This window comes from Pseudorca crassidens, chromosome 8 (genome assembly GCF_039906515.1).
Source record: "Pseudorca crassidens isolate mPseCra1 chromosome 8, mPseCra1.hap1, whole genome shotgun sequence".
Classification (NCBI taxonomy): Eukaryota; Metazoa; Chordata; class Mammalia; order Artiodactyla; family Delphinidae; genus Pseudorca; species Pseudorca crassidens.
Genome location: NC_090303.1, coordinates 62,543,862 through 62,568,489, shown reverse-complemented (window position 1 = coordinate 62,568,489; position 24,628 = coordinate 62,543,862). Strand labels below are relative to the sequence as shown.

At 40.7% G+C, this 24,628-nt stretch overlaps 1 protein-coding gene across 10 annotated transcripts in view; it reads left to right on the top strand.

The window, feature by feature from the left end:
• The window catches only part of PDE1C (phosphodiesterase 1C), a 547,523-nt gene that overhangs the window by 509,365 nt on the left and 13,530 nt on the right, over positions 1 to 24,628 (top strand). For 7 of the 10 annotated variants that reach the window (XM_067746678.1, XM_067746679.1, XM_067746672.1 and 4 more), the window contains one exon: positions 16,126 to 16,194. The exons of 1 other annotated variant lie outside the window; for it this stretch is intronic. In XM_067746678.1, the coding sequence (XP_067602779.1) occupies positions 16,126 to 16,194 (69 nt within the window). Of the gene's footprint in view, positions 1 to 2,588; positions 7,946 to 16,125; positions 16,195 to 24,628 lie in introns of those variants that run through there. 2 more of the 10 variants (XM_067746673.1, XM_067746670.1) reach the window with 1 other exon arrangement.

Below are 24,628 nucleotides of genomic sequence, written 5' to 3'. Positions count from 1 at the left end.
ATATACACGAAACCAAAACACAACAGAGCAAGTCTATGCCATTTGAAGTTGAGGAGAGGAGGTGTGGAGTGAGGAGGTTTACAAACCATGTCAAAGCCACCTGGATGACAGGTGCTCTTTTCTCTGGGAGCTTAGTCCCACAAAGAGCCATGCACAGTGGGGCTGTTTCTTCATAAGGAGTATACATTTTTGACATATCATAATTTGCTGTTGAATAAATTGTAAAATCAATGTAATTATAATTTCCTTTTTACGTCGCACTATGAAAGTCGGGATTAGAAAAAGGTTGGAGAGAGACTTCCTATTCATCATTACACCTTTATCTGTCCCATCCACTTCATGCTTATTCAGTTCACTTCCTTTCAATGAAAAACTAATGATTTGTTGAGCATATGCTGTGTGTCAGGTATTGTACTACATTCAAGAGGAGTTATCAAGATAAATAAGACATTTTCCCTGCCCTCAAGGAGTCTACGGCCTGAGGTAGAATATCTTCCTGCAGATAGATATGATACTAGCCACCATAGGGGTGAGTGCCCTAAGAGGAAGTTTTTTAGAGAAAGCATGTGTTTGGGAAGGCTGGGAACAGTCACTCAGGTCACAGACCCAGCTGCAGAGTATCTGCCTCTTGTTCTTTCATGTTGGTCGTATTCAATGACAGTGAACACAGGCACAGCTTAAACATACAGGCTGCCTTTATTTACCCCTTTTTGCCACTCCTTGACCAACTCCTTTCCTCTGTCCCTTGACCGGAAGGCCGAGGAGGGGCGGGTAGAGACCCATAGCCGGCCACTCCACCATGTCACCCATAAGCAATGACTAGCAAGGGAGGAAGATCTCCTCTCAGGGGCCTTTGGGTTCCATTCACACACCCTGGATGTACCTCTTCCATCTCTGGGACACAACAGTCTGGACAGCGGGCCTCTGCTAACCCAGGCTGTATGACACAGGAGGTGCGTCACTTTCCTTCTTGGCACATTGGAGCTCATTGGGTGTAACAGTGGTCCTTGTCAGCCATCTCCAGCTATCCGTCCTCACTTCCTTCCGACCAATCTATCATTTAGTGAAAGACTAACCTTATATCATCATAACAATATATTGGGTTTTATATGTGAGGGCCTGGGGACATCTCTTAAGGTGATTAATACTATAATGACCATCTAAAAGGAGTCTCATTACCTATGACCCCAAATTGATAGTGGCAGGGCCAGAGCACTAAGAGGCCCTGTCTTGCAATTCCCTTGTGGCCCAAACTACATAGAGACAATCAGAAACAATGGAAAATTTCTAATCCATGATTTCAGCTTTTGTTTCACCTCTTTCCCTCCCTGACAAGTTCCAATGAGGCAACTGGCAACTTCTCTCAGCGATCCTACTAGAATCAGAGTAAAGTGATTGGCCAGAAGTTTTTCTTTTTTCTGTTATTTCTCCCAAATGGGTGAAGGTGCTAATGGAGAGTAAACACTCACAAGACCAGAATGAAGAAAGAGGAACCGCAGGAGGTCTGGGTCAGTGGCCCCTGAAAATTTGAGAATTGACCGTAATTACAATAGATCGGAAAGGGCTCTCCTGTCTCCCAACTGGTTTGTACCTAATTTCGACCAAGTCTTATTTAGGAGAGTGTTAGTCTTTAAAGTTGAATGGAAATTTTCCTTGTCCTCTAATGACTCCTAACATTTCTGGAGATGATGATGTTATTCTTTTTAAAGTCTCCTGTCCCTCTGGAACCTTGCGTAGGAGGGAATCCTCTCTCACTCTGAGGCATGCTGACTTGGAGAGCACACAGCACTTAGGGGAAGCAACCATAATCATCATAATTTATGTTTGTTTGCTTTTTAAAAATCCTGTCCAAGTCTGTTGAGGTTACATGTTATCGAATAAGCCAGATGAAAAGAAAATCCAAGGTGGTTTATTTCCATTCATGAGTGCTGTTTCAATCTTGGTCTTCCACCACCTCACTCCAGGCCCCGTAGAGACTTCAGGTGACTTACCCATTAGCACAGTGATTTCAGCTGGGGCGCATCTTGCCTTGACTCTTTTGGGGAAGCATTTGTTAAGCATATGCTGTGTGTCAGGCATCGCACTACATGCAAAAAGAGTTATAAAGATAAGATATTTTCCCTGCCTTCGAGGAGTCTATAGTCTGGGGCAGAACATCTTCCTGCAGGTAGCTATGAATCCTGATAGAGGAACGTTGCTTTGGTATGGAAATGATTGGGATTAGATGAGTCCAATCCCACTGACCCCAGAGGCAAATTGACCGGATCAGATCTGGCAGTCTCTGTCATCCTGATTGCAAAATAAGACGTCTTAAAACCCATACTGCATGAACCAAATATTTGATGCTTTAGTTTAAAGCAACTATTAAGGCTTCCAATGTAACCAGTGTTTAAAATTCTCCACTGAGATTTCCCTTTATGAATAGAAGGATTGTGTTACAAAGGAGACAGCAGTGACTAGCATTGAAATGTGTAATTGATCCCTCTTTTTTTTGTCCCTCAGATTTTCTTCTCAGACCTGGAGGGTTGAGAAGGGGGGGCGGGGGAAGGCAGCATTGACACTTTTCTTTTTCTTTTTCTTTTTTTCAGATTCAGAAGAGTAAAACACACCTCATAGACAATAAGAGAGGCTGCCAATGTCTTGCATCATTTTAGCTGAGCTTCTTCATTCTCTTCTACTTCCACAAAGACCTGTATCTGGGGAAGGTGTACAAGTTTCAGAAACAAGCCCCACCCCTGCACTTGGCCTTCTCTCATGCCATCTCCTCCCAGGAGGTGACTTTCTTGGAGCTGGTTTGAGGTCTTAGAACTCTGGGGGAATCCCCCCAGCCCAAGCAAACAACACAACTTCCGATTTTTGCACAAACAGAAACAACACATGAAGGGACTTCCTCAAAATCCTTTGCTAATGCCCTGGCTTTCAAGGCACCTGTCTGGCCTGATGGGAACGGACATCCTGGAAACGCTGAGAGAGGCCTGAGAAAGCCACACACACACAGGAATTGCCACTGTATTTCTTTATGTGTTGTTATTTTTGCACTGGTTGCTGATGGTGGATGCAGCCAAGCTGGCCTTCATCGCAGCTAAGATGATGATTTCAGTCTCTGGTTGTTCCTTTCCTGAGTCAGGAACGTTCTTTCTCTCCAGTTTTCTTCCAGGATTAGAAATTGTTCCCATGCTTTTCTTCCCATTTATATAATATGAAATACTTTCTGTTTTATAAGAAAGGAGATTTTCCTCTTCTTTATTTGATGCTTAATTTACCTGTGCATTCATTAATACAAACCTGAATGTTTCAGCTCGTGACCATATCGTTCAGGTGGGAAACCCAGTGTTTTCACTGAGTAGCATCCATGACTAAATGGTTACTGAATTTTTTACCACTGGCTGGTCCTCTTCTTTTGAATATTTATGGTTTGACCTAATTGTTCTTCTTTCTCTTCAGGGAAGTGCTAAGGGAATTAGTATCAGGAAGATATGTCCAATAATTTTTTTTTCATTTTAATGAGCCTTTAGAAATGCCAGATAGGAGATGATTAATAGCACGAATCAAAAATAAGAATAGTGGATGTCACAGGGAAAGAGACAAAAAATACAGCCCCCTGAAACCAAGTCAAGAATGGGATCCAGTGGAGTGCAAGTCAAGGAATTTTGTGGATCTAAGTGGTGTGATTTGAATGAAACTGATTCTTAAAATGGAATTGTGGTTCACAGAGGAATCTTTGAGTCCTTCCTAAGGGTAAATCACATGAATAGGCTGGTGATGGAAGAGGAATACAAATAGGAAGAGAGAGAGAGCCGGACGGTAGGCTTAACTGTATTCCTCGTTGCAGATTTAATTTCCACGTGGAAAACACAAAAGCAAACATTTCAAAACTCCTCTCAGTACTAAGGCAACATGTTGGTATTTCTTCAGACAGAAAGGAGACTGTGTATGTGGTCTACCAGGACTTTGTCTCACTGAAATATTCCCCAACAGAAAGATCTGGAGAACTCTGTGGTGTGGAATGCACAGTCGTGTACTGATATTTGAGCAGGGTTCTTAGATCAGATTTCCATTTTGCTTGGTAATAACAGATTTTTCTGTTGCTTCTCCTGTTTTCCTAACAGTGACCGCAGTAAGTCATGTGGTCACAAATTCAAAACAGGAGCTCAGCAGGTCAAGTAAATGAGTACAGCAAGCTGTAATATCAGAATGATTGCGATAAATGGTAATTCATCGTGGGCCTGGGTATCAGAGAGCCAGTGAGGAGCAGTAGGGGGGGAGTGGGGAGGGCATGCACTGCCCCAAGGGGGCAGTGGCTGGCAGCTACGGGATCAGTGCTATGTGGGAATGAGGGTCCTAGATACCTAAGATTTTATGTAAACCCCCTCCAAATTTTTTCATATTGGCAACTAATTCAGAAACTTACAAACACAGTGCTGGCCAAAGAAAACATCCCTATGAACTAACTGCATTCAATGCATGGGACATTGATTTGCAAACTATGCTCTTTGAGGTGGTTTTAAATAGAAGTGAAATACAACCAGTGCATGTCAGTTCTTGACCTTGGACCCTGAACTTTTGACCTCACTTCAATTCTGTATTTTTCTATGTAGAGCTTTGCAACCAATCAAACTAGAAAGGTGCAGCTTCCCTTTTATACTCAATCAAGACTAAACAATATTTGAAAAAGAAATAGGAATATAGCCGTTTTTTCTAGCACCAATAAAGATGGAAATGTTTTACATTTGCTTTAAGTCATTAATTTAGCTGGAAGAAGATAGGAAGAGAATTTTATTCAGGATAGCACTCTGCTTGGAACTCTCAGCGTGGAAAAACAAAAGCATCATGTAACTCTTATTTTTAAATCCTTAGAAAGTGTTTTGAAGGGACATTGAGTAAAAAAGCAAAATTATCTATTTTTTTAAATAAAAAACAATGTATTACTGTGCTATAAATTGATACTGGAGCTGGTAAGACAACAGTATTGACTGGAAGAACAGTATTTCCAGAGCTCTAGCTCACTTGCTGTGGTCTTTCCATTCTCTAGAAACAGCTTCCTCCAAGTTGAGCAGTGAAGTGGAAGACACATTCTTCCATTGCACGGATTGTGACACCTTACTCTGTGTTCCATTGTCACTTAAAAAGCAAAGGCTTACACACCTGAGTTAAGAATTAACTGGTATGTGGGGAAAGTACTAGGAATATTCCCACCATTGACAAACCACCAGTTCTACATGTCCCTGAGTAGAAAGTGACAAATGGAGTTAGCCCTTGAGTTTGGGCCCCCATGTCACCAACTAGCTCTACAGCCAAGTTTTGTTGATGCAGTATGTTTTGCTGCCATAATGACCGAACCATAGGCGGGTCTTTGTTCCAGCTTTTATTCATGCCCACCTTTCATAGGTTATGAGCCCTAGTTGTTTATGGCAGCAGGCAAGAGACTCATTTCTAACCCATTAAATTCAAATGGATTTTCTTCCTATGTCCATTTCATTCCTGGAGCTTTTAAAAAGCATTGAAGACATCTGACAGTATCCCATTTAGGACCTGATATACTTAAACAATAAAATGATATCTAGACATCTGAGAGCCAAAGAACAATCTAGTGCATCTGTTCATTTCATTTGCAGAATTAAAGCCATTATATTATATTTTCCACCTGAAGTGGTGCCTCTAGTAAATATGAAAAATAGAAAGTAAAGAGCATTATTATCACAAGATGTGAGACAGCAAATAAAAAGATGGAGACCAATTTTGTAATCCATATTTTCGGAGTAAGGTTGCTGGTCTTGTAATGTCACTTCTGTCATGGATCAATTGTCTTTAGATAGATAGGAAGAATATGTAATATGTTTTCTTCTATTCTTAACCTTTCAGCAGAGACTTACATGGTAGAAATGACTTCATAACATTCCCCATGGAATAAGGAGGAAAACAAAAGAAAAAAGGCACAAAATCTTTTTATCATAATGAGATAGAGAAGATTCTGAGATTAAAACCTATGTATGTAGCATTATGTCCCCCATAAAGGGGATTTTAGGAAATAAACTTCATTCTTATTGCAAGATTCCCACACATCCCAACAGGATTTGCACCACTGGCCCACCACAGGGCCTGGCATACAGTCAGCGTTCAGGAAACACATGCAGAACCGTCCAGCTGAATTCCACTAGCCACCTGTGAGTGCAAAGTTCAAGTTTACCTGAAAACGCACTCAACGTCTTCTGTATGTCAAGTGTATTGCTAAAGGCTTATCTTCTAAGTATGTGCAGACATGCCCTAGTGACACAGATAGCTTATTATAAGGGACAGGATATTGCAAGTAGTATGGGGGAAATTAGCAGTGCCAAGTTTATGAAAATAAAACTTCTCTATGGTTTTTGGGTTTAAGAAAAACAAACAAATGAAAAAACAAAAACAGAAACAAACCAAAACAGGATTTATATGAAAATTCACTTCCAAAAGGAATGATGACACGATTACCAGTGGATTGATTTATAATCCAAGTTGTAACATTTAAAATCCAAAATAGACTTTCTTGAAGCGAGTAAAAGCATCTATATGTGCAGCCTGGGGAATCAGTGCTCTGCCAACATTATGGTCGGTATAGTACTGAACCACAGCAGAGTTGGATGTTAAAGAAATAACGTTGCAATAATGATGTTATATTGGCTCTTCTTTGTGAATAAGTGGAAAGTAATATTTGTAATTCATTGATAGTGATCCATGATTAAAGGCCTCGTTATCATTTAGAAAATGAACTTGAAAAAATTGTAATGAACAGCACAATATTTGTATAAAATATCCCTCTGAGAACCAAGAGACACATTATCTGCCAAGACCAGATGTCCGTTGTTAAGGTTTCCTCTCATCAAACACACTGGTGGGCACAGAGATGATGGCAGAATTAGAATGGTAACAGCCTGTAGGACATTAGACAGGGTTCATCTGATAAGTGAATTTGGGTCCAGGGAAGTTTAGAAAATGGGAAGAAGTCCTCTGGATGTTTTCATTGGACATTTGCAAAAGCCTGGATGCTCCTCCAGGAAAGCTGCAATAAACAACGATTGTTTCATCAAAAGAATATCTTGTTTTTACATTGAACAAGAGTGGGGTGCAGTGGGAGGCCTGGACTGAAAGGTTCATGAAAATCAATTTCAACATTATTAAGTCCTGATTATTTTAACTAATGCCCCTCCACCTCATCCATTTTTTTCTTTAAAATATTGGCAGACATATTTGAAATGAATTGACATTTATTCTGGCTTCTGTTCTCAAGCAGAAATGGATTGACACTGACAATGGCTGGCTTCACTAAATGAACTTGAACCCAGCCTAGATAGCCATCCACTGAACCAAGGGGTGGTGTGTGGGCCCTTCACCTCACTCAGGGCACACTTAGCCTCCATTGGGGAGATCTCACCATTTCTGGGGCTTAATGCTTGCTGTAGTAGGCCAGTCATTGCCATCTTGGAAGCTGTCAGCTTCAGTCATGTTTGCTGAACCTCACCCATGTATCTTCATGGAAGCTGGCTTTTGGACAACAGAAGCATTTCTCTGTCAGGTTACAGTGCAGGAGAACTCATTTAAAATAAAGCCCATTAAAACCCAATGGCTGTGGAATGGCTTTTCAATAGATTGCCCTGGAGGCATACCCTTGTACAGTTTTTGCTTCTCTGTGGTGATCTGTCTTGGGGTAGGTATTTGTGTACTAGTGTCCTTGTCTTTGAGTGGCTATATGTGTGATGGTACAGAATATAGTCGCACACCAACAAGCATAGATTTATAGTAAAAATCTACAGCCATAGGTATTGTCCAGTAACTGATTCTAGAGATAGAACTGTATAAATTTTCCTTTTTTCTTGCTTTGATGATATTTTTATAAAATTTTATATGCTGTAAAAAATTTTTTAAAATATTTGCTATTTTCATTTGTAGAGCTCGGTTAGGTTTTTATCAACTCTGGTGCCCGCTGTACAGCCAGATTCCTCCCTCCACCTAATCTCAGCATTCTCTCGCTTTTTCATACTTTTTCTCTCTCCTTATTTTCTTCGTTCATTTTTATACCTTTTGCAAATTCCTTCTTTTGCCTCTGTCCAGGCAAGCCATTCTGCTTGCAGCATCTTTTTAGCACATGGAAACACAAAATAATGGAAAGAACAAAATTATCTTGTTCCAGTGTGATCCACATGAGGAAAGGTTGTGGGCCAGGGATGGGGTATGAATAGATGGGGAGGAGGGAATAGTTTGGGGAAAGGAAGCAGGAAAAAGGAAATCCTCATGGGATATCCATTACCCAAAGTAAGGTGACTCACTTTGAGCCTAACATAATGCTCTTATTATCTCTTCTCAGTCTACGGCACAATTTTTGTACAGGGTTTTTCTCCTTAGGATGTTAAGCCCTCACCGTGGGCCTCTAGACCTTTCCTTACTAGGGCACTGGCCACCAACTCAGCTCATCTCCTCAGCCTGAGATCTTGCTGCTGTTCAGCTGGATTTCGGGGAGATGTCTGGATTAAAATCAAGAATGTTTAACAGGACTCAAAAGAGGGAGGCAAGCAGAATTCAAACCCCAAACCTCAATCCAAATCATGCCGAATAAATAGTTCTTTTCAGGAATAAGGAAGGTATTTCTAGATATGTTCTGAGAAAGCTCTTCCAAAAGGGAAGATGATAAAAGGGACTTTGTATTTTATGGCAGTGATAGAATGTACTTCCATGATGTGAAATATGTTTTTAGCAGATAAAATGCAGGTTGCAATTTGCAAGAGAATGACCATCCATTTTAAGAAAAGTGTTTTGTTCCCTGTGATGCTGGTCTGTACTAAAAGAAACTATTCAAATGCCATAGCCTCGCATCTCTAAATGCAAAAATAAATCATAGGGATTCATGTAAAACAGAATATGCTAAACTGCTCTCAATAAATTATGTGTTTATTGTAAATCTTTTTTGCACAGATGAGGCAGACAGTCCCTCAATGTATAATTTTCCGCCAGCATCTAGTAATGAATAAGTACTTGTATGTTCTTCTGATTACCAAATAAAAACAATGAGTTAACCTCTCTGTTGAAATTTGAAAAATGAAAAGGCTGTTTTTCTTCACTTTAATGTTTTTCATTGTTGTCAATGTTCTGTCCCAGATAGGAGGCTGTCCAGACTCACTCAGCCATCTGTCTCTTTTGTACTCTTCCAAATGCCAAGCAATATCCAGGTACCAAGTGCTTTTGCCTGCACACTGAAGATATACACAGTGTATCGCGTCTCATATAATCTTTTTTGAGGGATGAGTGGATGGGCTATCAGAAGCTCCTTGGAGGCATAAGAAATGTCAGTGTTCCAGGAATTAGGCTGGCTTCCATATGTTCAGTTTTCTTCTGGGTACCACGATACGGTTTTACATTCCTACGATGCTAGTTTTTGAATTCCAAACATTTTTTCCTTTTCCTTCTCCCTCAGGTAGAAAGGGCTACCTGGCAATATTTTCTTTCTCTCCAGCTACAAACATAGGGAGTCTGACGAGGGACTAGTCATTACCCCTATTTGTGAGCATACATACATGGTTTAATATAGTGAATGGCGTCCAGCCTTCAAACCAGCCACTAAGAGGCACCCCTAGTGGTGATGGTGCATATTACACAAGTACCACCCCCTTATCTGGACCACCTCTGTATGTTGTTCCTCTGCAGTAACTCCACTGGGTTATTACTGACTAAAGAGCCTGGGATGTTCCTCCCAAGCGGCCATGCATTGAAACACTTTTTTTTCAATTCCTTTTTTTTTTTCCTGAGAGCCAAAAACAGAACTTATGTTGAAAAATATAGAGAAGTATAATAAAATTAAAATCACTTGTAATACCCCATTCAGTGTCAGTTCTTTACTTCCCAATGGTCTTTTGCTATGTGTTTTTACACAGTTGAGGCCATACAGTACAATATATTTAATTTTGTATTATGGTTTGTTCTCATAACATTGGATTGTAAGCATTACCCATTTAAAAAAACTCTTTACTAATATAATTTCAATTGCAACATAATTTTTCATTTTGTGGCTCTAGTGAAGTTTACTTAACTGCCTGTCTGCTGTTGGACAATTAAGTTATATGCTTTTATTTTCTGAAGTTGTAAATAACAGCAGCGGGACTCTTTGTACATAAGGCTTTGTCGCATTTCTGAATATCTCCATTGGAAGAATTCTTAGAATACTGGGTCAAAGGTCGTGGACCTTTTTTCAGACTCCTCATTCATATACCCAATCCCAAGGCATATCCAGATATTTAAACGGCCATATTTAAATAGCATATAACGTTGCATGTCTGAATAACTCTTATGTTTTCGATCATTGTTCTTTGTGATGAATAGAGATCAGGTCACACAAAAGAAAGCATGGTATTCATGTATTGTGGAGGAGAAATGTTATCAAACACTCTGCCTATGCTGCTCTAGCTTATACACTGTTGGAAAACAACTCTTAGGAAAGTACAGGAGGTGGGCTTGAAGCCCTCCAAACTTTCAGAGATTCCACAGCCCTAAGCAGAACGTGGACTTCTCTTGATGCCCTTTTGTCAAGGCTGCAAAGGGGCAAAGATAACGATTCATTTAGCTCGTTGATCTCTGCCACCCCCTAAACGGAACACAGAGAAAATGTTGGTGGATGTGCTCAGCAACGGTTATCAAATGTTGTGGGTGTCTAAAGGCAGACACTGCAATAGGCTAAAAGAAAGAGTGAAAATGCACAGTAGACTGACAGACACTTTTCCTACTTTAGTCCTTCAGCACCCACTTCTGCCTTGGGACCTGCTTGTGTTGTAACAACATTGCTATTGTTGGACCGTTACTAAGGATGACGCTAGGTCTCAAGGGCTTTTAAATCACCTTTTCCGGCAGGCTTGGGCCTGGCCGTGCTAATCTTACGTTGCAGAGGGAAATTAATTGAGGTCAAGTTGCCGATCATTGGGTTTAGTGCCACCCTCACGTCCTGAGTCGTAGGTGTGTGTATTTGCCCCAAGGCAGGCAGCCTTGGTTGTCACTTTCATCCTCTTCTCCAGACTCCTGATGAATTGGATTTGTTGCCCTTTAGCTGAACCAACCAAGGACATTAATTTGAAATATCTGAAAGCTATTCGTTTGTCAAAAGATACTTCCAGTCACACAAGCTGCTGTGTTGACATCTCTGCCCCGAGCTGACTGATTGGGTTGTTTACTCCTTGAACATTCACATGCTCTGGGTCAAGGACAATGTAATGCGTGACCTTAAAGTGCTTCTCTCCCAAAGATGACATATTAGCTACTGTACACACACACACACACACACACACACACACACACACACCCCTTTCTTTTGAATATAAACTGATAACACACACTCTATCGCACTTCAGTTTGCTAAGTTCTCTCACTGGGTCCTCACAATGACATCCTGAAATTGATGTTTTTAAATTTTTATAGATGAGGAAAATGGAACTTAGCACAATGTCAGCACTGATGTAGTTGTTTATTCATGTTTTTATTTTCCTTACCTCATTTACAAAATATTTCAGAAGTCTAAAATCACATAAATATGACCAATTTGCTTTTAAAAAATGAAGGCTGCAGAATAAAACCAGAGGCAGGAAGTCAAGCTAGTGTAGATTGAGTCAAACAGGGCAAACGTTAGTGTACGGTCATGCAGGCTGAATAGGCCTCCCCAGTTCCCAGCATTAGATCATAAATTGGGTCTGAGTTTCCGGGAAACCTAAATAAAAATGAAAAGAAACCATTTACAAGATTCACATCATTCATGAGGATAAAGCACGCCAGTTCCTCAGAAGAAAGAACACTTCCCTTACAGCTGAAAGAAATGTCTTCCACAGGTATTCACTGGGTACATTGCTTCTCACTCCCGGCTGCAGACAGGCTTACCTGGGCCCCATCCCAGATCAGTGAAACGGCATGTCTAGGGGGAGGCCCAGGTATCAGCATATTTTCTTTAGAACTCCCCAGAATGTCCGAATGTGGAGCCAGGATTGAAAAGCACTTACAGAGTGAATTCTGAGTCACTCACAGAGCAGCATCCCAGGTAAATTTCTATAATAAATCCCAGAGTGAGGTTTATGTGTCCACCAGCCTGGAACAGTAGGGGTCAGTTTGAAAGCTGATCTGAACATGGATCTTCCAGCTCAATTTCTGGTGTGTTCCCTGGGAATGGGAGCAAGGGAGGGTGAAGGGTTTTAGAAAATGAAACTTAGATAAGCTGAGTATTATTCCCACGAACGGAACTTTGAGTAAAGTGATAGGTTATTTGGTGGCTATGGAGTGGAAGATGATTTCAGGGACACAACCTGACTTAACAGGGAGCCCATGGGAGGCTGACTCAGAGCCTAACCACCCCCAATGGTCCACGGAGCCACCTGATGGTCTGGAGAAATTGCCAACAGGTTTATTTTATGCGTCTCTGCCTGCTACCTGTTTGTGACTCACGATTAGGAGAGGCGCACGTGGTTTCTCCCTTTTCCTGATATATTGGGCATTTCGTCAAGCATACAGAGAAAATAACCGCATTGGTAGAGGGCTTGCAGCTCTGCTTTTCCACTGACCCACGGCCCCCAGAGTTTTCTGTCTCATTCACTATCTGCAAAGGAGACACCAAGGGAATGAAAAGCTGCCCCAAGAAAAATCCATCAAGCTTCAGACTTTGGGAAGCTCATGATAGGTCATTAAAAAAAAAATTATTTATTTTATTTTTATTTATTTTTGGCTGCGTTAGGTCTTCATTGCTGCATGTGGGCTTTTCTTTAGTTGCGGTGAGCGGGGCTACTCTTCGTTGCTGTGCACGGGCTTCTCATTGCGGTGGCTTCTCTTGTTGCAGAGCACAGGCTCTAGAGCGCAGGCTCAGTAGTGGTGGCGCACGGGCTTAGTTGCTGCACGGCATATGGGGTCTTCCCGGCCCAGAGATCGAACCCGTGTCCCTTGCATTGGAAGGTGGATTCTTAAGCAGTGCGCTACAAGGGAAGTCCCTTGATAGGTGACTTTAATTGCGCCAAGCATTTCTATGAAATAACCTGGCAATAGTGAATATTTCTACAGGTAACACCATTAAAAGCTTGTCGTCATTCAGTGCTTTGCAGTTTTTTAAGTGCTCATTTAGGTCACATTACATTTGATCTCTCAGCTTCATGAGGGTATCCGTGGAAAGCAGAGTGCCCTATTTTCCAGCAGTTAAAGAAGGAAATTTCTATCACATCAGGTTTTCCAAGCCTCCCTGAAGATCAGAATCACCTGGGACACTTGTGAAAGATCCACGCCCCTCCAGAAATGCTGGCTCACTGGTGCTTGGCTGGGCTGGGGAATCTGGGGTTTTTTTCCTTTTTGTTAATAATCCCAGGTAGTTCTTATGTGTAGGCAAATTTAGGAAGACGGCACCTGAAGGAAACCTGGATAACGGATTGGTCAAGAAATAGCAAGAGTCATTGGGAAAAGTTTCTCTAGGTTTAAACTCTGAAGGATCTTGGCTTAAATTTTGCCCCCCAACATTCAGTAACTTTGTGAAAATTACTTACACTTTGTCTCCAAATTCCATAAATTAGGAATCATTCTATCATCAGAGAGTTAGTATCAGAAAAGATAACTAACGTACGTTTAATTGTCCGTTACTAATATGGTGCCTAGAACATGGTAGCTGCCTGACATGTGACAGTGACTGATGCTAATGACCAAGTGGCCAAATTGTGAGTCACACCTCTGAATAAAAAACCCTAAACTCTGCCTCCTTCCTAAAGCAGTGGTTCTTAACGGAGGGCAATTTTGTTCCTAGGGGACATTTGTCAGTGTCTGGAGGACATTTTTGATTATCACGACGGTGGGGGGCTTGGTGGGGGGGTGAGGAGGGGGTTTGCTGCTGACACCTAGCGGTAGAGGCCGGGGATGCTGCTAAACGTCCTACCATGCACAGGACAGCAAAGAACGATGTGACAAAGTATCAGTGTGCATCTGTCGAGAGAAACCCTATCCGAAAGGGACAGTGAGACAAGTGAAACGTCCCGTGAGTGGAGGGGTAAACACTTTGAATCATTGGCTTCCCCACCGTGGAGGTGGACCCAGTGGGACACAGGTTGTTTCTGGTGGGTCAGGAATGGCTATGGATCTGCACCCTGGTAGTGCCTTTGATCGGGGCTGGCTTGGTACATACTCAGGTCCACCATCCTTCCTGTAGGATACAGTGTGAGTGGCACCCCCTGGAGCTGTGCAGTGAGGCAGCCCTGGCCCGGACCCCACTTATCACTTTGGGTAAATCTTTTTTTTTTTTTTTTGCGGTACGTGGGCCGCTCACCGTTGTGGCCTCTCCCGCTGTGGAGCACAGGCTCCGGACGCGCAGGCTCAGCGGCCACGGCTCACGGGCCCAGCCGCTCCGTGGCATGTGGGATCTTCCCGGACCGGGGCACGAACCCGCGTCCCCGGCATCGGCAGGTGGACTCTCAACCACTGCGTCACCAGGGAAGCCCTGGGTAAATCTCTTTACCTCTAGTGTCTGAGCACCCCGTTTGATGGATGATCATTAGACTCACCTGGGGTACGTGTTGCCCTGCAAACTTGTGGCTCCATTCCCTGGAGGTTCCCCTTCAGTGGGTCAGCAAAGGACCCTGGAAGCCATATTTATAAAAATCACCCAACTCTTACATTCAGGGCATCTACAAGATCTGGAAAATGAAGACCTAAAAGTTCTGCCAGATACCACTTCTCTCACCTCGTGCAAATTAACAGTTTTTGTGGGTCTGAGGTGTTTGGATTAATTTCGTGTTCTCTATTTTTACTATTATTACTACTACAACTAACACTATTAACGGTACTTCCACTGCTAATAATAATGATAATAATAATAATAATTAACAGTAACACAGAATGTCAGGGGTAGTACCCTGTTCTTTAAGACTAAAATGGAACAGTCTCAAACACCATCCCTAGTGTATATCTTCACATCTCACCAGGTATTCCGGGGTTGGGAAAGCTTATCGCTCGCCTGGACCCCAAGTTCCTGCTTCATCTGATGCCGAGATCAGTCAGTGTGTCCTCTTGTTATCTTTACCCATGACTGTGTTCACTCAGACTAGCACAACCTCCACTCACGCCAGGCCTCTGCATGGAAAGTAGACTTTACAAAAAGTTTGTGTAGGTTCAGGGGACTTGTGACAAATAACTTGACGTTAAATCATGCCTACCCTCTGCCTGAGAATTCTGTCTGCTTTTCTGCCAGCTCAGAGTCCAGGCGTTTGTCATGTTGCTGGATTCTGGCCTTCAGGCCTCTTTTGCCCCACTCTGTATGGCCAAATAAACAAAGAAACGAATGAATAAACAAATAATATTTGCATTTATAGATAAAATATATATGTATATATGTGTATGTGCATTTTATGTGTATACATATATTGATGTATAAAATAATATATACGTGTATGTGCGTATAGGCATATATTATATATATACAAACATACATACACACACATATGTGTAAATGTTCTTTTGCAGAACAATTCGCCTCAATTCCTTTATTTCTCACCAGAACACTTGGATGTAGTTGTTGTCATTTCCCTCGTTTTGCAGATGAAGACTTCATCTTCACAGCTCTTCAGAGGTTCCAGAGAAGTCAAGTTTGTTGCTTGAGGTCCAATAGGGAGTAAAGGCTATAGGGACAAAGCAGAGACAAACCCCTGACTTCTCACTTCTAAATCCAGAACTTTCCCTTTCACAGCAGCAGTTCTCCACTCTGGATGCACGTTAGCATCACCTGGGGTGGGCTTTGAAAATCCGGGTGCCAGAGCTCCAGCCCGGTACAATGAACACAGAATCTCTGGGTGTGGCGCTCAGGTAACAGCATATTTAGAACGCTTCCCTGGTGATCCTAAAGTGCACGCCTGCCTGCTCAGACCAGTCTGGAGACTGAGAACCATCACACGCACAGAGGTAATGTGTGCGTGTACTGTGCTCCTGGCTTTTCTGGACCATGGACTATGCCCTGCTTTGCTTCCACACCCTCACCCAACCTCCTTCTCAATGTTGTCTCAGACCCAAACTTTTGGATCATTTGATAACATTGCACGTGAGCATTTACCGGTCTGAAAAGTCTGTCCACAATCCTATTCTTTCTCATCCTCTCTTTCCTCTTTACAGGCACAAAGAAGCATTCTCATGGCTCACCAGCCCCAAGCACTAGCTCCACTAGTCGCCTTACCTTGCCAGGTGGGTAAATATCGTTGCTTCGTAATCTTAGTTGATCACAGACAGCAGAGAGGACCCGTTTCTCAGGAGTTGAGTTTAGCAGTTGATAAGTGGGGAATCTGGCCCCTTGTGTATCCTGTTGACCCCATGTTATCAGAGGGCTTTTTTTCTGTCATCCACATTTGTAAGGTTCTCCCAAGAATGGAGATAACATATTCATAGTTGGTTCACAATCTCTCCTGCTCACTGATGGAAAGAGTAGAATCTTGATCTTCCTTAAGGTTCATCGGGACATGCTGTGCAAGTATTTCTTTGAGAGGCAGGTGGCACAGGGGAAGAATGAATTTTTGGTGAGAGAGAGAGACTTGGGTTCAAATCTCAGCTTTGCCGTGTTCACACTGTGCAGGCTCACTACACTTATTCAGCTTCTTGGAGCTTCTGTTTTCTCATCTGTCTGCATGATAATAAGAATCAGAAACAATACTCATCAATTTAACATAGTACTGACTCATAGAGGGTGCTCATAGCGAGTATCTACTATTGAGAAATAAGGAGGTCATGGACGATCTGTACTGGATCCTATCTAACATTTACTAGAAAATTTTAAGCATTCATGACAATCCTGTGTAATCACTATTTAATATGAGAGGTACCTATTGGTCACTGTCTCCATGCATAGGCTTACATTCTCTATGCAAATTAGGTTCCAAGTAAAACTTGGAAAAACACATTTATTTGGAGGGAAGGAGAGATTATAACAGGTAAATATGGACATTGTAGAAAAATCGAAAAGTAATACAAATTAAAAGAAGGAAAGATGTTGCCAAAATGCTACCACTCAGAGCTAATCAAGATTACCTCTCCTTCCAGTGTTTCTTAAATACCTTTTTTTCCTAGATTGAGATTATACTCTACATGGAGTTTCGTTTCCTCCCTTTTAAAATTTACTATTACATTATGAGCTTCCCCCCATGTTATTAAATATTTTAAAACTATTTCAACGATTGACTAACATTTCATATGATTATGCCACAATTTGTTTATATACAGCATCCATGGAATTGGTTTCAGGACTACCCACAAATACCAGAATCCGTGGATGCTCAAGTCACCCACAGTTAACCCTCCATAACTGCAGGTTCCACATCTGTAGATACAAGGGGCCGACTGTATTCATTAATAATCTGACATTTATATAGCTTGCCTTTTTATCATTAATAACTTTACGTTCTTGTACATAAGTCTTCTTCTGAGTCTGTAAATATGGATTTAGGACAGATTCCTGTAGGTACAATTACTGACTCAAAGAGTATGTACATACTTAGGTTCTTGACCCATTATTGTCAAAGTGATTTCCAGAAAAGTAGTATTATTTTATACTTTTAGCAATGAGTTTGCCATTTCACTTTGCTCTTGCTACTGCTAACATTGATACTTCACTAATTTGATAAGAAAAATTATATTCATATTTTGTTTGCATTTAGTTTATCTTTAAAAAACTATGTTTTCTAATGTTAATTTATCTTTTACATTGTTTCTTTGGGGAATTTCCATGCTTCATCCATTCAAAGAGGGACAGTGACTTGCATTGTAGCTACTCTGAAATAGGAATGTTTTGCAAGCAATGGGGTGTTATAATTGAATTAACAGCATTTTTTTCTTGGTTGTACATGAAATAATAGTTCACTTTATAATCAGTGGCATCTTAGATTAGCTGAAATATAATCTATGTCCATCTGCCTTTTCAGCCTCAACTTAATGCAGTGTCCCTACCCCAGTCCAACAGCTGGACTCAGTGTCCACTGAGTAGCCCCTGAACTTACTTGCCTCTCACTCTGCCTAGAACAGTCTTTACCCTTTTCTCCCCTGGTTAATTTCTCTTTGCAGTCTCTCCAAACTATCTAGGTAGAATTAATGCTGACGTACAATTATTTGCTTATAAGTCCTTTAACCATTGATTGGTGGCTTTTTCAAGGGTAGGGACTGTCTTATTCTTTTTTATCCCAGTGCCTGCTGAGGTGACGAGCACATATTTTGTGCTCATAAATGTTTATGAGGCCGGGTGCCCTGGTGTGTGAGTGAGCACTATCCAATTTACTTTATGACTAGATAGAAAGCAGCCGTCCTCAGAAGAAGGCTCATCTTGGAAATTGGATTTGTATCAACTATACTAACTTACAGCTATACAACTATAACTATACAACTATACTGACTGTTTTTTAGTACTGAGTAGACCTTGCTCTGTAGTCTCTGGAAGCCCATTTCATCTTGTCCCTGTTTGTGGTTAATAATCTTAGGATTATAGTCATTATGAGGAAAACATTTCTAAACCCAACAACTTCAGTGTGTAGTGATGGTGTTTGCTCTTCTTTGTAAAGTCATAACATTCCTGGGTCAGGTGGGACCTCTGACATACTGGACACCTGCACGAACAGGCAGACCTAACCTGGTTCCCACCTGCTATGCCAGGGACCTATTGCTGGCCTGCTGGGATTCTAAGACCTCTGAGTCAGAGTCTCAGCCACCCTGTCTTTGGCCTTAGTTTTGCAGTCTAAAGTGGTCCCAAATTGGGTGTCAGGATCTGAGTTCCAACCACTTGAAAGCCTGTGGAGGTGGAGTGGGTCGTTCTCAAAACACTTGACATAATAAACCATGCTTTGTTTAGCAGACGCCCTCCACGTCATTCTTAATGACAGCCAGCCCGCTGTTTCTCCTTGTGACCTCACGAACGCCACACGTTACCTCCCACAGTGCACATGCCTCTACCACAAGCTCTTGGTGCAGGCTGTCAAGCAACTTAAAATATGTTTTAGGATACTCAAAGAGCCAAACGGAGGAATAAAAATCCTTTAAAACCAATAAAGGAAAATTATGCTGAAGCCAAACAAGAACAGAGATATGCAAAAGAAGCAATCCAAAATCTGAAATGTTAAAAAGCAAACAAACAGGGCTTCCCTGGTGGCGCAGTGGTTAAGAACTCGCCTGCCAATGCAGGGGACATGGGTTCGAGCCCTGGTCTGGGAAGATCCCACATGCTGCAGAGCAACTAAGCATGCAAGCCACAACTACTGAAGCCTGTGCGCCTAGAGCCCGTGCTCCACAACAAGAGAAGCCACCACAATGAGAAGCCCGTGCACCGCAACAAAGACCCAATGCAGCCAAAAATAAATAATAAATTAATTAATAATAATTTTAAAAAAGCAAACAAACATATAGTCATTGGGATTTTTTTAAAACAAAGAAAAACACAGTTGGTGGTATAAACTCAAGGTAGAACACAGCTGAAAAGAGAATTAATGTTGGAAGATAGTCCTTAGGTCTTTATACCAAACATATTGTACAGATGGAACCATATAAAAAAAGAGCTTGAACCATAAAACTCTTAGAAGAAAATATCCTTATGACCTTGAATTAGACAACGGTTTCTTAGATATGATACTGAAAGCCCAAGCTGCCAAAGAAAAATTAATAATACAACTTCATCAAAATTAAAAATGTTCCATTATCAAGAAAACTAAAGGAAAATTCATGAATGAAAGAAAATATTTGCAAACCATAAATCTGATAAGGATTTAGTATCCAGAATATGTAAAGAATTCTTATAACTCAACAATAAAAAGACAAACAAGACAATTAAAAAGTGGGCAAAAGATTTGAAGAAACATTTCTCCAAAGAAGATACGCAAATGGAACGTGAAAAGATGCTCAACATCATTAGTCATTAGGGAAATGCAAATCAAAACCAGAGTGAGATACCACTTCACATGCACTAGAAAGGCAAGAATAAAAAAGATGGATAATAACAAGTGTTGACAATGATGTGGAAACATTAGTACCACCATACATTGCTGATGGGAATGTAAATGGTGCAACTACTTTGGAAAACAGTTTGGCAGTTCCTTAAAATGTTAATCATAGAGTGACCATAACACCCAGCAGTTCTGCTCCTAGGTATGTTCTCAAGAGAACTGAAAACATAGGTTCACACAAAACCTTGTCTACAAATATTCATGGCAACATTACTCATAATAGCCAAAAACTGGAGACAACCTAAATACCCATCAACTGATGAATATATAAACAAAATGTGGTATATCCATACAATAGCTTATTATTTGACCGTACTAAAGGAAGAAAGTACTGATATGGTCTACAACATGAAAGAACCTTGAAAACATTTTGCCAAGTGAAAGGAGCCAGACACAAATGGCCACATATTGTATGATTCCATTTATGTGAAATATGCAGAATAGACAAATCTATAGAGACAGAACATAGACTAGTGGTTACTAGAGCCTGGGGAGGGAGAAGAATGGAGAGTGAGTTCTCATGGGTATGGGATTTTTTTTTATTGGTGAAGAAAATGTTTTGTAAACTGTCACTGTTTGCCAATGACATGATACTATACATAGAAAATCCTAAAGATGCCACCAGAAAACTACTAGAACTAATCAATGAATTTGGTAAGGTTGCAGGATACAAAATTAATGCACAGAAATCTCTTGCATTCCTGCACACTAACAACGAAAGATCAGAAAGAGAAATTAAGGAAACAATCCCATTTACCATTGCAACAAAAAGAATAAAATACCTAGGAATAAACCTACCTAAGGAGACAAAAGACCTGTATGCAGAAAACTATAAAACACTGATGGGAGAAATCAAAGATGACATATACAGATGGAGAGATATACCATGCTCCTGGATTAGAAGAATCAACATTGTGAAAATGACTATACTACTCAAAGCAATCTACAGGTTCAATGCAATCCCTATCAAATTACCAAGGGCATTTTTCACAGAACTAGAACAAAAATTTTTACAATTTGTATGGAAACACAAAAGACCCTGAATAGCCAAAGCAATCTTGAGAAAGAAAAACAGAGCTGGAGGAATCAGGCTCCCTGACTTCAGACTATACTACAAAGCTACAGTAGTCAAGACAGTATGGTACTGGCACAAAATATAGGTGACACCTATGGTCACCTTATCTTTGAAAAAGGAGGCAAGAATATCCAATGGAGAAAAGACAGCCTCTTCAATAAGTGGTGCTGGGAAAACTGGACAGGTACATGTAAAAGAATGAAATTAGAACACTCCCTAACACTATACACAAAAATAAATTCAAAATGGATTAAAGACCTAAATGTAAGGCCAGACACTGTAAAACTCTTAGAGGAAAACATAGGCAGAACACTCTATGACATAAATCACAGCAAGATCCTTTTTGACCCACCTTCTAGAGAAATGGAAATAAAAACAAAAATAAACAAATAGGACCTAATGAAAGTCAAAAGCTTTCCCACAGCAAAGGAAACCATAAATAAGACAAAAAGACAACCCTCAGAATGTGAGAAAATATTTACAAACAAAGCAACTAACAAAGGATTAATCTCCTAAATATACAAGCAGCTCATGCAGCACAATATCAAAAAAACAAACAACCTAGTCCAAAAATAGGCAGAAGACCTAAATAGACATTTCTCCCAAGTAGACATACAGATGGCCAACAAACACATGAAAAGATGCTCAACATCACTAATCATTAGAGAAATGCAAATCAAAACCACAATGAGGTATCACCTCACACCAGTCAGAATGGCCATCATCAAAAAATCTAGAAACAATAAATGCTGGAGAGGATGTGGAGAAAAGGGAACCCTCTTGCACTGTTGGTGGGAATGTAAATTGATACCCCACTATGGAGAACAGTATGGAGTTTCCTTAAAAAGCTAAAAATAGAACTACCATACGACCCAGCAATCCCACTACTGGGCATATACCCTGAGAAAGCCATAATTCAAAAAGATATATGTAGACTTCCCTGGTGGTGCAGTGGTTAAGAATCCACCTGCCAATGCAGGGGACACGGGTTCGAGCCCTAGTCCAGGAAGATCCCACATGCCATGGAGCAACTAAGCCTGTGAGCCACAACTACTGAGTCCATGCACCACAACCACTGAAGCCCACATGCCTAGAGCTTGTGCTCTGCAACAAGAGAAGCCACCACAATGAGAAGCCTGTGCACCACAACGAAGAGTAGCCCCTGCTCACCACAACTAGAGAAAGCCTGCGCACAGAAACAAAGACCCAACGCAGCCATAAATAAATAAATTTATATAAAAAAATTGTCAACTTAAAAAAAAAAAGATACATGTACCACACTGTTCATTGCAGCACTATATACAATAGCCAGGACATGGAAGCAACCTAAATGTCTATCAACAGATGAATGGATAAAGAAGATGTGGCACATATATACAATAGACTATTACTCAACCATAAAAAGAAACGAAATTGAGTTATTTGTAGTGAGGTGGATGGACCTAGAGTCTGTCATACAGAGTGAAGTAAGTCAGAAAGAGAAAAACAAATACCGTATGCTAACGCATATATATATGGAAGCTAAAAAAGCTGTACTGATGAACCTAGTGGCAGGGAAGAATAAAGACACAGACGTAGAGATGGACTTGAGGACACAGGGGTGGAAGGGAAAGCTGGGATGAAGTGAGAGAGTAGCATGGACATATATACAGTACCTAATGTAAAATGGATGGCTAGTGGGAAACTGCTGCATAGCACAGGGAGATCAGCTCAGTGCTGTGTGATGACCTAGAGGGATGGTATGGGGGGGTGGGAGGGAGGCTCAAGAGGGAGGGGATGTGGGGCTATATGTATACATATAGCTGATTCACTTTGTTGTACAGCAGAAACTGACACAACATTGTGAAGCAATTATACTCCAATAAAGATGTGGAAAAAAAAAAAGAAAATGTTTTGTAATTAAATATTGGTGATGGGGCTTCCCTGGTGGCGCAGTGGTTGAGAGTCCGCCTGCCGATGCAGGGGACACGGGTTCGTGCCCCGGTCCGGGAAGATCCCACATGCCGCGGAGTGGCTGGGCCCGTGAGCCATGGCCGCTGAGCCTGCGCATCCGGAGCCTGTGCTCCACAACGGGAGAGGCCACAACAGTGAGAGGCCCGCGTACCACCAAAAAAAAAAAAAAAAAAAAAAATTGGTGTTGATTGCACAACCTTGTGAATAAAATAAAAAGCACTGAACTGTACACTTCAAATGGTGAATTATATGGTATGTGAATTATGTCTCAATTTTAAAAATGAAAGAGCATGGAAGATAGATAAACAGCTCTAAAGGCTCAAATTCCTAGACAGTAAATGCACCTCACTTGCCATACCTAAGTAATACCAAACACATACCTAAATGCATTGTGTGAGATTGTTCCAAATTATGTCAAGGGTGAGAAAATATTAAATGCTATAAGAAGCTGGTTATGTTCAAGGGAGCTGCGAGCAGGTTGCCTGTAATAAAATGACAACCAACTGACAGCAAAATTTGCATTAGCAACAGCAGATGCCAAAAGACAATGAAGATATATCTTTCATAGGCTGAGGGAAAATAAAGCATTATATAATAGCTAAAATAGCTAAATTATTAGTTATGAATGAAGGCAAAGTAAAAACATTTTAGGTTTACCATGACATAATTTAGCACTCCAGACTTCACTAAAAGAAGTATAAGGGACATACCTCAAGAGGAAGAAAGGTGAACCCAAAAGCAAAGTGTGAGAGACAGGAATTAATGGTGAGCACACAAGTAAATAAAGCATGTTGGTAAATGTGAGTAACTAGTCACCATAAAAATAATGTCCATATTTTTTGCGTTAAAATAGGAAACAGAAGCTATAGATGGAAGAGGGGATATTTAAGAGGGAGTTAAGGAATGCTAAGATCTATTCTGTCTTCGGGCAGAGCTTTGTAATTTTGTAACTTTTTTTGCAACACAAAGGATCATCAGTAAAAATAATAGAAATATAACCTATAGCATCTAAGTCAGCAAATGAACAACAACAAAGAAAGGGAATACAGAAAATGTATCTACTTGATAGAAGGCAGAAAGGAGAAAAAAGAAGCAAGGAGTAAAGAATGATTATGAAATTAGATAGTAGAATCAAGTCCAAAACTATCAGTAATAAGAATAATTGCAAATGGCTCAAACTCTGCTCTTAAAATACAGAAATTTGGATTAAAAAAAACAAAATCCAGCCCTGTCCTTTTAAAAGAAACACTTTTAAGAAAAACTCCCAGAAAGTCTGCTAATGTATGGCAGAAGAAATTCCATGCAAAATATAAAGCTAGTTCTTTGAAAAGCATCATCCATTTTAACATCTGTACAATATCCTATTATATAAATGTGCCACAGGATGTTTAATCATTTTTCTGTTGATGGTGGTTTTCCTCTTTTTTGCTATTGCAAACAATGCTCAACATAATGTTGGGCAAGAAAAGCAAGTTTCAATAAGATTTATACCATCTAACGCAATTTGTATTATCTTTAAAAAACAAGCAAAAATAAAAGTAGATATTTTATGGTTGCATAGAGATGCAATAATTGAACGACTATATGCACAGGAATAATAAACATCAAATTCTGGATT